We start from the raw sequence: 15,774 nt of genomic DNA, 5'->3' as shown, positions 1-15,774 counted from the left end.
CCAGGTATTAAAGTGTAAAATGATTAGAGATATTTAAAAAAAAAAAGTTGTAAAAATACACCTTAATTTCTGAAGAAAAGATGGGATAGCACTCAGTCTGAAGTTTATTCAGCAAATCGAAGATATCCGTATCAGAGACGGTCATCCTAGCGCAACAAACATGATGAGTTTGCCTTCAACGGATCGAAGAGATTCCTTCATAAGTGGCTTCGTCAGCAAAGTTGCATCATTTCAGCCCCTTCCCCCATATCACCTGGAGTGGATGCCCATTCAGGGCGTTTCTCATGCGCCAGAGAAAACTCGGTCTTCCTTTCATTCGTGTTTTAAACTGCATCTCTCTCTCTCTCTGCCTTACGCGTTCTTGCATGCATACCCACACACACACGCACGCACACGCGCTTCTGAGTGTGTGTTTCGATCCCCTCGCGTTGGCTGTCTTTTATCGCATAAGTGAATTTCAAGTCTTACCAATATGAACAGGAAAAAAAGGAGCAGTGGTGAGATGGTATAAGCGCTGCGGCAAATCAAGATAGGTCGCATGCTGTTTGGAGTTTTCAGTCAGTGGAAAAGGTGCAGGGAGGGTTAGCGGTTCTTTAACCGAATCGGGGTGAAACTTTAGGTGTCGCTTGTAGCTTTGCTCGATCAAGTTGGGTCGTATCATCTTCCTCGTAATTGAAACTCAGCTCTTCTCTTTTTCCCTTTTATTTTAATCCGATAAATTTATTGCTGGTAATTATGCACAATCGTATAAAGAATATAATAGAATTTGCGTGCACACTATCTTGCCCTCTGGATTCTATTATTCAGTTAATAGCGCATTGTTTGTAAATGAATTAGTCCTGATGGATGTTAACGTATCCTCTTCCCTTCCAGCCTTCGTGTGTTTTTATATGTGCTTATACTTCCCTTAAATGTCCCCTAGCAGTTCACTGAAATTACCGAGGGCTGTTTTAGCTACTGCAGACCAGGAAATATTCAAATTGCGCCGCAGATCTCGGAAATAAATACTTTAAAACGCCCTCTTCCGATTGTGTTAATTTAAAGCAGATACGGACCATGCGCACACGTACAAAGGATCAATTGCCTCCCGAAAATAAGGATGGAGCAAATAGTCGGCAACAGGAGATCCTGGTAGAGATACATTTCCATCGATCTATGAGGGTAGGGGGGTTGATTAATTGGTTATTTTGATATGGAGACAATTTGACCAGTGTTGTGTATAATTTGCACGTAGATATGCTATTAAAGCGTTAACAACTCCGAACTGGAAAATAAATCATTAAGGAAAACTCCACCACCCTCGTATAGATTATCTTTTGGTACTAACATGAATTATAAGAAAAATGGTTGAAGTACAGTGCAAATTGACTTTTTAGAGAGAGAGAAGTAATTTTCCCAAGTTTGGAACTTTTAAAGATAAAAACAACTAAAAACAGTGGGGGAATGACTTGGGGGCGGATTCCTTGTTAACACTCGGCATCCTGTCTGCAAAAAGAAAAGAAATCTTTATAAACGCAGCTTGAGTTATTGATCGGGTCACCTTAGCGGAAGTGGTAATTTCTGGGAGCGAGATTACGATTAGGCAGTGATTTTCTAAAATGCACGATCCTCTCCGTGCACCCCACCGGCCCTTTTAGGGTCTCGTTGTGGGCAATCTCGAGAAAGGATGACATCGAATGTATGGCCCCACATCAAGGGAGAAAGGGGGGATTTGGAGGGGGGACGTAAATGAACTTCGTTGCCGGTGTAGTGCGTCCCAAAGGCTTTCGAGGCAATCTTCGGACTAATGTCTTCCGAAATTGTTGCGAACTCTCGGGGATTCGTCTTGAACTGGAACGCGTGGAAACAAAGCCGTTCGCTGGAAATGGCGCGAGCCGATGAGATGGATGAGAGTGAGCCTACACGTGACAGTAGCGCATCCTACGGATGGCATCCCAGGTTTCGGAAATGGGAGAGGCAAGAGGTGATTGGGTGGCTGGAGGTGTGCTTCCGACCAGATTGCTGCGTCTCACGAGCATTGCTTACTGTTACTGTACACTCCCTGATCTCCCCTCTCTGTTTTCCTACAGTTTCTGAGATTTACAGTTTACTTTCAGCTTGGCTCCAGACAAAGAAAAATATTCTGTGTGGATGTGCAGACATGCAGTCTTAGGTTAAGGTTTTGCTTTTCGATTATTACAGTGGAAACTACTCATTACAGTGGGAATTTATGTTGCGCAGTAATTAAGCAGTCTTGGCGGTGGACGAGTGAAATGAATGCAGTCATTCCACAGATGGAATTGTGAATGAATGTCGCCATAGTTCTAATCCTTTCTTAGACAGTCGCTTTGTTTTCATCACTCTGCATATTCTCGTCTGGAAAGTTTCCATCAGAATGTTGTGCCTTTACATGGAAATCGCGGTCTAGACGAGCTTAACACAGAATCGAACCATCTGTATACGTCACGATTTCGAATATAAATTGACATTTCTATACCATGTACTGAAAAAAAAGTCAATCCTGAACAAAGCTGAAGAGTAGACAATTATAGCTGGACCGAAATAACTTAACAGCAAGATAAATAGGCAGATAAAGGGATATTGCAATTGGATAAATAGGCAGGTAAAGGGATATTACAGTTGAGTGAATAGGCAGGTAAAGGGATATATTTATATAAATAGGCAGGTGAAGGTATGCAGAGTTGGATAAATAGGCAGGTGAGGGTATGCAGATTTGGATAAATAGGCAGGTGAAGGTATGCACAGTTGGATAAATAGGCAGGTAAAAAGAAAAGAAACATGCTAGAAAATACAACCGGCTATACAGGCAGTTTGTTTATGTACAACTTAATCGTTCCCTCAACCAAAAACTTATTTTCTGATGGGGGGCTCAAAGGCCATCTGATGGGGGGGCTCAAAGGCCACTTTGACGCGATTCACCATCCATTTAAATGCTTTGATACGTGATTTCATTCCTTGAAGTTGCTCTCAGGACTGCTTTGGAATATCATACCTAATTAGTTATCACGGTTATTTATTTTTAGGTTAGGTTATGTTATATTAGTGAAATTTCATTAATTAATTCACAGCAAACACATGTCAGTAATTTAGTGACAGTATTCTTCCGTGTGAATTTACATTTTTTTAAATTTCTTTAACCTAACCTAAAAATATATGTAAGGATGTGTTTCGCTATTTTTAGGAGGAAAATATTCCGAAATGTTGATTAAACTGCCAAATTTAAAACAGAGCTGGCCATATCTTTCCCGTGAATTAATTTGACAAATTTTCTTAACCACCCCTGAAGCCGACCAAAGAAGCATTTGGATAGATTTGGAAGGTATTTATATCGGAGATGATTATAATTTCCATCCATTGCATTGCTGGCTAATCTCAGGACCACAGCTAGTCATAAGCATGCAGCCGTGCGGTGTGGGGTGGGGGTGAAAAAGTCGCGGAACGAATTTAGGTATTCCCGGAGCAGTCGTGGGGAAAAAGGGTGGGAGGGTAGAGCTCAGATTTATAAGTTTAACGAATGAAATCACCCATCTTGCACATTTTGAATGAATTCGTTAAATTTCCTTACCTGAAAAACAGATATTTGGATATTCTGAGATGGATTTATATATGGAGAAAAATCACTGAAATAATTGTACAAAATTTCTTTTCTGTACTCGGTATTATTCAAGGAACATATTGTTTAGCGTCATCTGATTGATGTCTTAGCCTGGTGCTAGCTTTAATTGTGATTGCATGATCAATTCATTTGCATTTTAATCCATATCAGCTGGTCCCTAAGGTCGACTGTGCTTATCATAAAGCAATCTGATTGGGAATAGAGTTCTTTATAGCCTTTCTTGCGGATATGTGTTATTTTTTATGTAGGGCAGCTTCTCAACGCTAGTTCTACTCCACCCCGGTACACCTAATTTAGTTCAGAAGTTAATGGAAGGAAATTGCCTGACAACCTGTAAGTTAGTAGTAGAACCGTTCGCTGAAGTTTCTGTAGTAGAGCATTAAAAGTTTCTTGTCCTAGTAAAAAACCTCTCTGGCTTTTTAGTAGGATGATAGACACATGAGGCTAACTGAAATTATCCAAAACACTTGGCAATTAGTATAGCAATCAATGGGAACAGTACTGTATTACCACAATATGGTTGAACTTGGTAGACTGTGTACCATAGCTGCGTGGTACACTGTATGCCAAGCTATGGAAAATGAGAATTTTTCATCCCGAGTATCTTCAAGAAAAAACGAAGTTTCCGTGCAGTCCAATTGCGTGAGGATTCAATTCTACACGGTTTGGTTTTCACCATGCCAGCACAATTTGAGGCAAAGCATTAAAAGTATTGCTCGTTGCAAAGACTGAATAAAAATTTTCAAAAGTTCTGTTAGATTTTTTCAATGAAAAATAAAATGTGTTGAAAACTAAACTGTATCTAATTTTGGAAAAAAAACAAAGAAGTAAATTTCCCTTGATGTTAACTTTCCCTTCTTGTAGTCGGAAATGATGAAGATAATCCCTTTCCAAGAACTAACTTTTCTGTGATCTAGAAGTACTGCCATAAAATATTTCATCATATGGTCTACGGTTACTTCGCTGCTTTGAATTGGTTTCTGTAATTACGGCTTCCTGAGCCCTACCTTGTTTTTAATCGTTGGAAACTTGCTTTTCAATTTCACGCAAGCAAATCCTTGTGAAGTTGAGCATTGCTTCAGAATCTCTACTGATCTAAACAGCTTATGGTACCTTCTGGGAGAAAGAGTTGAGTTTCATTTGGACTGTCTTACCACTATTGACAAAAGGCTTAGCTGCTGTTATTAACAGAGCAGTTCACCAAGCAAGACGCGTTGTTTCTTACTTGCTATCTTGTTAGTATCTTTGATTAATTTTGGATCGCTCAGTGAAGGATAAAGTCCATCTACAGGCTTTGCATTCAATTACAACGAAACCAAACTTGAAAAGTGCGCACGCGTGCATCGTCACAATGCTCCGAAGACCTCGACGTACAGTATTAGATAGAAGCGCGAGGTTAATTGTTCACTGGGGACTGTGGGTAATGGTTAGATGGGGCACTTCGCTTCTATCCTATGCTCATCTGGCAGTTTGGAAGAGTTCTTCTTCGCTAGAGGATGACTCTAACACCCGTACGGTGTAATGTTTCGCCGTGTATTTACATCCAATTACCTAGAAATCAATAAGGTCTTGTGGAAACGAAGAGCAAAAGCTGCCGTTGGTAAAGGTTGAACTTGTGGAAACCAATCAGCAAACGTGGATGGAAAAAGAGAAGAAAATTTCCGCACTTAGACTTAGGACAAATTTTTGTTTTGGGCTGGAACTCTCTGCAATTAAAGATAAAAAAAGAAAAAGAAAATAGAACTGGGCCATTAGTTAATACGGAAATAATATATATATATCTTTCGACTAGATTCTGTACTAACATCACCTACTGGAAGATGTGAGGAATATATATATTTTTAATATTGAATATTAATTTTAAAATTTTTCTTAGTATTTTAAATTAAAATTTTCTAATTCCAAAAAGTAATCCAAAATTATTTCTATGGTCGACTGTGTCGCATTCTAGTGAGCAATCCACATTTTGAATTTAATGAATATTTCGGAACTGTGATGTGTGGTACTCAGCAATTAGTAACAAACCCAATTAAAATAAACTGGAGACTGAAGATTATAACTTGAACAGTTATAATATTCAAATAAGAGAAATTTGAATATGCAAATTTCTCTTACCTCCTGGGTCTCCCAAAGTATATATTAGTATAACTTGATTGTAACTCCCACTCCCTCACTGCACCGCAGCCCACAACCCCCTACTTCATCTCCCCAACCTTTATTCCCTCACCACTGTCATCCATTATTCAGAAAGAATTTATATTTTTCAACCCTTATACTCAGAACCCCCTATCTTCACTCAGTTTCTTAAATATTGAAGAACCTACAATACGTACCATAAATTCTATAAGCTTCATAGTTCCACTTTTCACTGATAGAGGCGCTGGCTGCTTTTGGGTTTCTATAGTTATAGAGAAAGATAGATCGGCCTTAGCATTTTATTTATATGTAGATCTGGAGAAAAGCAGACACTCAGATGTGAGGTGCTGTGAACTTCAAACAGCTCCCTCTGTCGGACATAAAAATCCTTTATCGCTTAAATAAAAGCAAGACAATTCTTCTTTTCATTTATAAAGCATCTTGTGCAGAGTTAAGGATGAAGTAATCGCGCACGTTGCTAACAGCAACCCGATGGCGAGCAAATATCTGCAGCGAGGAGGAGTGAATTCAGCGTTTATGTAATCCTCACCCTGGATCTCCCATTTTCTATCCCCTATTAGAGATCTGCGAAACGTGTTCATTTTCCCCTTCCCGAAATTTGTATGTTTGTCGAAGGGCACTTGAAGTAATCCTTCGGATTCATTAAAGCGTATATATTGCTTGCACCTTTGGTCCTTGGGATATCCAAGGTGAAATGAAACGCGCGTTTCCTTCTAATAAACAGAATTAAATAGAAATTCCCTATCAGAAGTTAAGACCCTCTTTCTCTTGACTGTCCTCGCCTCTTTTGTCCGATCTCCAAATCCTCTTATTCAGCCATGCACAGTCACTGTTGGTTAAATAGTTGACTGCCGTTGCCCTTGGTAACCACTTGAATCGTTGGCATGATGATACTCACTGAACTGTTTAACGGAAACCCAATTCGCTGTGTAAGACACTCAAATAGACCAATTGTAGTATTACAATGGAAGGATTTACTTTCTGGTTTCATCAATGATAATTCTTTAGGATTATTACCTGCCTGAATTGCTTCAAACACCTTTCAGTGGTACTGTTTTAGTCCAGTTTCGCGTTGCTAGAGATTCTAACAGCTCTCAAGTTTACATTGGATTTACTGTTAAAGTAGGGCGCATCAACGTACGGCTATCGTACTGCAGACAAATCTTTCCAGCTTATTGATAATCTTCTGAAGTACACTGAGAGAGAGAGAATATTTACTATACTGCTGTAAACTTTGTCAAGTATCCATTGATAAATTAATGTCTTCATAAATTTCTTTCAAATTTTATTTTCAAGGTTTTTAAACATTGATTTCTTTTGTCCATGTTTATTGCAATATTGATGGTAAAGTGTAAATACATATGCCATCTGCTGTTCGAATGATCTGTTTAGGAAATTATAAAAACGAACCAGAGAGAGAGAGCGCTAACTTGAGTCTCTATAAATACTACGTGGCCCTAACACACACACACACACCCAGGTCAATGAAACTTCGCTTCTGTGTGTAACTTGTCAGCGCTTATTTTTTTGCATGCCACCAATAGGATCTACTTTACGGCCTTCAAACGACAAGGCTGAGCAGGTAATGAGACAAGTAAGTGATGTAAGAGGAATGACTTGATTCTTGTTTAGACCATCATCACTATTTTCTGCTACACCAACACTTCGTGATCGGTTTATTTTTGGAAGCTCAGTTTTTGAAGGCTGGGCTAAAATATTTCGTACTTGTATGTTCAAGCTCACTTCAAGTTTATTTTCTTTCTACCAAAGACTTCCTATATATAGGAAAGCTTATTCATACCTAAAATGCTCAGGCATGTATTATCTCATAATTCGCCATTAAAGACCAGATGAATTTCTTACTCTACTCCTTCCGGATGTTCTATTTCTCCTGCTGAATTTTTGCTGACAGTCGATACCTTCCCTTCCCCACCCCTCCCCTTCCACCGCCGCTTAACAAGGAAAGTTTATCTATCTATCCATCCATCACGTCTAGAAACATTTCTCATTTACATACATTTCCATCTACATCATTTTACACTAATCATCACCCCCGAACATCACTGGGAGGGCAAAACATACTCGTTAATTCAAAATGAATAAAGTTCTTTTAGAAGTGGACACTGCTTCTTAATGTATTTATCAAAGGGGGGAAAAAAAACGTTCTTGATCAATTTTGAAGCTTTATACAAACTGCGGTAGTTTGGGCAACCCCAACCCAAGAGAGAGAGAGAGAGAGATGATTAAAGCATGTTATAGAAAATACGGTCGCAAATCGCATTGGCTAAAAGTCTGAGGTATTTTTCTTTTGCGCGATTTACATATAAATAGAGCTGCCATGTTACTATTTATTACTACGAACGAGAAATTAATTTTCGAGGAGAGGATCCGTCCCTGTGCATTATTCCCTATACTTAGCAATTCACTAGGGGTTCGGGGCTCTATTAGAGAATTATCGACTGTATGTTCCGTACCACCTTAGCTTTCGGAAGTAAAGGAAGGAAAAAAAAACATAATAATAGTAAAAAAAAAAATCCAAAACTTTGAAACTTATGGTCTACGCATTGTTATAGTAGCGCCCCCTATCATTAATAACGAAGCGTGGAACCGGACATTGCTAAGTGACTGGGAAATATGGAAAAACAGTATTTATTAGACGGAGAATTAATTATTAGGGAGGCACTTGCTCCAAGTAATAACACGCTTTACTAAGTTGCGAATTAAACTTTTAATTAAATATGAAATAACAAACGCTGCAAGGTTTAATAATGAAGGTAGGAAAAACGTAAAGATTTAATATAAAAAGGCAAAATAATTTAGTCATGTACAAACTTTTCGAACAACATTAAATGAGATCCAAAATATTAAAGAGGTAATATGGTCTTTTCTTTATGTTTGTGTGCAGCTCGGTGGTGTTACCTTGCTTTTTTTTTTTTTTTTTTTTCTTTTTTCAATGTCACAGCTGACTTGCACATCGTGCTAAAATCTAAAAATAACTTCTATTCCGATCCTCCTCTTACTTTTTCTTTAAGATGCGCGATAAATGATGTACCGATGCGTTTAATACGCCTTTGCAGTGTTTCTTTTTCCTTTTTTAGCACTTTGTATTTACACCCTTTCAATTTTCCCGAAGTTAATATTCCTGTGTGCAAATATTTTGATGGGAATATTTAAAAACATTACTTGTTAAAGTGCAAAGATTGGATCACATAATAAAGATTTCCATAATCTCTGCGTGTTTGTCGCTTGTTAGTTCTTGGCCTTTTCAAGAATTTTGTACAGTTTTTGTTTTTGCACGAAATGCTGATTGATAATTTCAATTTATCTGTTGACTGCTAGAAGCAAATTTTGAGATTATTTCTTTCACTTGCTTGATTTCGGTAATTGATTGTCTATTTTATTGTTGCATGTGCCACGTACAAGAGTTGATTTCATTAGTTATCAATTTCATTGTCATTCATGCCACGTGCAACTTGGTTTCAGCAAATATCGTCAATTTTATTGTTGCACGTGCGAGACAATATGAGTAAATTATTGCACATTTCATTGTTGCACGTGCCAGACTTGATCTGAGTTAATTATTGCACATTTCATTGTTGCTCATTCCAGAGTTGATCTGAGTTGATTATTGCACATTTCATTGTTGCTCGTACCAGACTTTATCTGAGTTAATTATTGCACATTTCATTGTTGCTCATTCCAGAGTTGATCTGAGTTAATTATTGCACATTTCATTGTTGCTCATACCAGACTTGATCTGAGTTAATTATTGCACATTTCATTGTTGCACGTACCAGACTTGATCTGAGTTAATTATTGCACATTTCATTGTTGCTCGTGCCAGACTTCATTTGAGTAAATCATTATCCATTTTATTGTTTGGCGTGCCATAATTAAGCATTGCTGTCTGTTTTGCATGTTAAGTAGAATTTTTAATTGTTTGTCATAGATGATGATGGAAATATATTAATATTATTTAGCATTAATATTATGCAATGGTTCATTAAAGAAACAAATCACATCTGAAGCCGAACTCTAATCTATTCTCGCCAAGAAATAACTGCGAACTATATTGCTTTACTTAGAAGTGGTTAAGTATACGGCGAGCCGTTTTCCAGTGCCCACTTTGCATACCTAACGTTGTGATGCGAATGATTGTAAATTTTTCGTTGAAAAATGCAATTCGGTGGCAGTGGAAACGGGTTCACTATTTATTCTATTCAGCGGAAGAATAAAAATGGATACGTTAAACATGAATAAAGCGGGCCCGTGGATCATTTATTTAGTAGAAACATGAGGCTTTCTTATGATTTATGTCCCTTACGTGAAAGAGCTCTATTCACACTTATATTTTGATATTCAGAATATCGACATTTTTGATGGAAACGGGTGAAAATCCGTCCAAGAAACCATGTAGCAGACGACACGAGCGAAACGCAATATAAAACAGCATCAGCACACATCTTTGTACGTATTCAGATTGAACCCATTTGTTCTGAAATACGCAGACACATTTCGTGCTGCCCAAATACCCCGAAGTAAAAGAAGAGGAGAGAAAATGGGAAGGAAGAGGATGAGAGTAGATGTGCCGAGAGTGGCTGTAGGTAATGAAAAATACAAAAGTGGAAACTCCTCTTTACATATCGAGGTATAACATAAAACATAAAGTCTCTACTCAGGGGAGAGATATTCCCTGCAATGGGAATCAGGGGACTATTAGCAGATGCAAGTGTGGGCTCACCTTCCCTGATTCGAGTGACAGCCTAGAACTTAAAAAAAAACCTCAGATGACGCGCAGAACTTTCCCATTAAATAGATCTTTGGAAACAGCTCTGCATTCTCTCTCTCTCTCTCTCTCTCTCTCTCTCTCTGTATGATGCACTTTTTCTTTATCGTTCGGTGTCTCCATGCCGCTCGTGCACTATTTTGGAAATCGTTCCACACTAGAAACCCCGTTTTGAACGGCAGCTACGGAGGCTTTCCTTTGGGGACCATTGAAAAATGACTAATGTTCCCTCAGAGATTTCCAAATAGCACAGGATGGAGTTACGGATAGCTGCCTTCGTAAAATTAAATGAATCCTCTTTTCTCTCTTTCTCTTCTTCTCTGTCTTCTTTCCTTTCTCTCTCTCTCTCTCTCTCTCTCTCTCTCATTTCAAAGAATTGTACCCATTACTTTCCTGATGGCTACTCCAAGCTCCAGTTGTTTTCAGTAGTTTTCCATTTTATTAGTCGAACACCTGGTACGCGTTTGACTTCCGACATTGCTCTCCGTATTACTCGGAACCCTTAGTTCGTCATTTCGTTCGCCGGCCGCTTTAGGGAAAATATTAATATTGTCCTAAGTCGGTTTATCAGTTCCTAAGCGTGTTTGTGCATGCAGCCGCCAGCTGATTATAAACTTTTACGACTGAATTTCTTGTGGAAAATGAAATAAGTTTATGACTATCTTTGAATTTATAAGTTGGCTGAAATATTAATTTTGACGGGGATGTTCTTTGTCTCGGTTGCTGTTCATGATGTCTTCCAATGTGTGGATCCCTCTCTCATCTCTATTAAATTTATTTGTCCGCTATATCTGTTAACATATTACGATATATCTTCGTGACCAAAATATTAGAAACCACTGCTTCACTGTTGGATAGGAGCCCCGTACGCTTTAATAATTTGTCTTGACTTAGATCCAACAAGTGTCTGAAAGGCATACGACCGTTATTGCTTGATTTTGTTTTTAGTGACAAGGATTCCAGTCTTCGAAATGATGATGGTGGTGGTACCGGATCCACCTGACCACATAATCCGCTTCCAGTTGGCAATATATTTAGTTTCGCGCTGTTTAAATCATTGCCTTGCCCCTTTGGAAAATACATTTTTCATTCTTTAACTATACGTAGTAGATTCCTGATTGTTTGGTAGATTAGTACTTCTTAGATGATACTTTGATTTCCATATTTGTTATAGATGTTCCAATTACTGTTACACCGGCAACAAACCTGTTGTGTGTCGAATGTCATCTTGATAATTCAGTATGAATCTGCTAGTTAAAAAATAAAGCTTATTTGATTTATCTTACAGTCTGTATATTCAATTGAAATTCTATAATTGTTTTGTTTATCTGGTTGATTCCGTTCACTCACCTAAATCATTATTTCTTTCCAGATATTCGAAGGTAACACGGACACTTATACTGTGGTAAAAAGAACCTTGGACCCACCTGTGATTGCATCAAAAATACGTTTTGTGCCATATAGTCAACATATGCGGACCGTGTGTATGCGAGTAGAGGTGTTTGGATGTCAGTGGAAAGGTAATATTTACTGCATCAAATATATTCCAATGTAGAAACGTTTAAAATCCGTTCTATTGATTAATTGTATATTAATCTGAGTCGATTATATATATATATATATATATATATATATATATATATATATATATATATATATATATATATTTGTGGTTTCTAATAGTAATGTACATTAAATTAGGACATATACAAAACAAACGTAATTACAACGACGCCTCATAGCCTTAGTTGCTTTGGCGCCTAATACACACTGAACTAAATAGATGAGATTAAATATCCCTTTAAAAGTCTTACTAGCCCATATTTAGTTTTAAAATTAGTAAATTAAATTAGTAAGCTTATAAAAGTCTGGAATTTTACAAAGTTGCTCTGGTAATGCATTACTTTCAGTGTCCTTAAACACACTGTTTAAGGACTAACTGGTCCATTTTATGATAGCAGCTGGACTCCAGTGACAAAACAAACAACAGTCGTAAAGTCGTTTAATAGGGACTACTTTGCAGTATAAGAAATCAGGGCTTTAGTTGTAAGTGAAATTTTTTTTTTTTTTTTTTTTTTTTTTGCCCAAGTGTTGCCACTAGATACCACTTGCCATCTGATGAGAGACCAGTTATTCCTGAAATAGGCTGCCATAGCAGCCTGTCATTTTTTAAACTAGCCAATAACATTTTGGTGAAGCCATCTCTTTGAATGTAGTGCAATAACAGGGCAACTCGTTGTTGCAAAGGCAAATTTGCTCTGTTGTTAGAATTAAAACCATTGTCTTATGGTTTTAATTTTTACAGATGACTGGTCGCAAAACGAAGATGAGTGGACAAAATACTCGTGCAAATATCTTATAAGATTTAACTCATATCTCATTTCTTTAGCTCCTCATTCCAAGAAATCTGAAATATCTGAGGGCAAGGGCGATATGAAATAGCCAGTGCGGATACAGTTGGAAAAATGTATGCTTCATTAAATCTATAATTAATTTCCTCCATAAACGTCGACTTACTGATGCACACAAACAATAAATTTTATTCCACGCAGCCAAGATTTTTTTTCTGTCATTATAACTATTCACAAGCTCGTCAGTCATGACTAAAGTATAGAGAAATGTAACAGGCAGCTCAAGGTTTGGCTTCCCGCCCGGTACTGACGCTATAGAAGAAAAGGCCTAGTGTACTCACTAGGCCTTTTCTTCTATAGCGTCAGTACCGGGCGGGAAGCCAAACCTTGAGCATCCTCTTTTTTTTTTTTTTTTTTTCGACCTGGCTAGCCCGGTGGGTAAAGTGCCTACCTGGCAACCCAAAGGTCGCGGGTTCAATCTCGCCTCGGGCTTGGATCAGAGTAGAAAATGCAAAAACTTTTGGGAGGCGCAATATGGCCACAGAAGCCGATGCACCAACAACTAACAACTTTTTCTTTTTTTTTTTACTCCTCTCTATAGTTATAATAGCATCAAAAACTAAACTTATCGATCTTTGTCTTACGAGGAAGGAATGGATTGAATTTTTGCACAATACATTATTAAAATCAAAAATGCCACGTAGCCAGTTCTTAGTGCTTATTATTCATTGAAATGAATAATAAATGTGCTTCTCCAAAACTGCTCAACCGCACTGTATTTTAAAACATCACCATGTTATAAAGTCCAGCCTATTTCTATATATTTACTCTTTTGTTTAATTTATTCTCTATTTCTATTATTCATTAATAATTGGCACGCTTAAAACGCTCTATTTAGTTTACTGTTTTGAAATATTTGAGCCTTCTTTGTTGCATTGTTTGAATAAGTGGATTTAACACACAGGATATCTATTTGAAAAGAATAATGGAGTTTAAGGTCCAATGAATGAGAAAAATAAACTTAAAAAGCCTCAACGGTTGAAACAAAGCAATCGGTAGAGTGCCAATGATTTATCTGCAGTGAGCCAAGTCCTCACACACTCCATTCACCGGAATGCATGTATTCAAAGAAAGGCTTTCCATACAGCTAGCGAATCCCTTTCACTACATCTTAAGATAACAGGATGTCCACCTGGCGGCCTATTAATCGATAGTTATACTGAAAGAAGTGGTCGCTCCCATTATCATTATCGGTGGCGTTTTTACACGGTATTGATCAAAGCATTATCTTCTCCTTATAGAAGCCTATCTTTATCCACCCACCACAGTCCTAAGGAAACGTATTAAGATAACTTTAAATAGAATTAAAGAGAAAGACCTATCTTGGAGAGAGCTGCTCTCGTGACTGAAACCATTAAGGTGTGCTTGCTCAGTCTATCTACCTTAGGGAAATTAAAGGAGAGGTTTCTGTCTTATTACTTGGTCGGTGTTTAGTAAATTAGGAATTCAGTTTAGCGGAGAATGCTGAAATAGTTTAATTGACTAATGCGTTTTTAATTTCCCCATCAAAGACTTGTCAAGAGTAGTTTACATTTGCCGAAGAACTTTGTTAAAAAATATGCTTCTTAGAAATACGTTGAAAGCCATCTTTGGCAATGTAAATATCCAGACTGTTTACCGATGACTTCCTTCGCTCTTTTATTTCTGAAGGTTTTTAAGAAAAGTTTAAAGTGTAAAGACTGGAACTAGTGGACCGATCTGTAACTTGTTTCCCATTCACAACAGAAAGTAAAGTAGATAAGTGACTGTCCTGTGCTCAAGAAATGATGTCATGGTTTCTATCCATCAAGGTAAACGATATACGTTATATATAAGAAAATATATATCAATAAGGACACTGGTTTACCATTTGGAATGGGAAAACCAAATCGGTTTTTATTGCTGTATTGTAAGCACAATAAAAAGTAAATCTGCAGCCATTGTCAATCCATTGAAAGATGCAGGCCTCGTCAACAAGTCATGTTAATGGAAATTGCCATAATCTGCCAGCTTGGCCAGTCCAGTGCGGGTTGGTGGATCGACCGAATTTAGCAGTCACGGACTTGAAACCCGGTCTACTCAAAGAGCGTATGTGCTGTTGCACCCCTGCCCCTGACTACTCGACTACAAAGGCCTTGTACTGCAGTACAATGTCTTAGAATGTCTCACTTGTTGTCAGGTGATATTTCAAGATTATTTCTGAATTCTATCATCAGACCAAAAGGGTGCTCGAAGTCTTCACAATTGCTACATATTCAGAACCTATACACTTTCAGAAAGATCTAAATATGTAGCAATTGTAAGGACGTCTGAGTCTCTCATTACGTTCTGATTTTAGGATTTGGAAAGACTGGATCGCCGAACACCATTATCCCCCTTTACAATATAATGGTTAGACCGTATTTGGAATGCTCTATTGAGATCTGGACGCACCTAAAAAAGACATAACTTGCAGAGATGGTTCAGAGAAGAGAGAGAAACCAATTAGTGATGAGGGCAAATCAATGCACATATGAAGAATGGCTTATAAGGCGTTGATCGTAAAATTTGACAAGCCACTTAGGATGACATCTGATTGAGGTGTATAAGGCGCTGAAAGGATTGAGTAAAATGAATCTGAAAGGCGGATTCTCCATCTTAGGGGAGACAAAGGGAAAAGGGGATACAAATATAAAATTTCAGCGAACAATAGAATACTGGATGTCATGAATTTTTCCAATAGGCAGAGGATTCTGGAACACTGGAATACATTGCCTTCTAACGTGGCGGAGGCGGTACGTCTGGCTAGGTTCAAAGCGGAATGGGGTGGTTACCTTATGGAATTG

At 37.9% G+C, this 15,774-nt stretch overlaps 1 protein-coding gene across 5 annotated transcripts in view; it reads left to right on the top strand.

Moving 5' to 3' along the window:
* The window catches only part of Ddr (discoidin domain-containing receptor 2), a 496,805-nt gene that overhangs the window by 438,834 nt on the left and 42,197 nt on the right, over window positions 1–15,774 (top strand). For all 5 annotated transcript variants that reach the window (XM_090369236.1, XM_090369238.1, XM_090369235.1 and 2 more), the window contains one exon: window positions 11,932–12,079. In XM_090369236.1, the coding sequence (XP_090225362.1) occupies window positions 11,932–12,079 (148 nt within the window). The remainder of the gene's footprint in view (window positions 1–11,931; window positions 12,080–15,774) is intronic.

The sequence above is a fragment of the Mastigoproctus giganteus genome, chromosome 3 (genome assembly GCF_048544385.1).
Source record: "Mastigoproctus giganteus isolate SK-2022 chromosome 3, ASM4854438v1, whole genome shotgun sequence".
In the NCBI taxonomy this organism is placed as follows: Eukaryota; Metazoa; Arthropoda; class Arachnida; order Uropygi; family Thelyphonidae; genus Mastigoproctus; species Mastigoproctus giganteus.
This window is presented reverse-complemented; position numbering and strand designations above follow the sequence as displayed.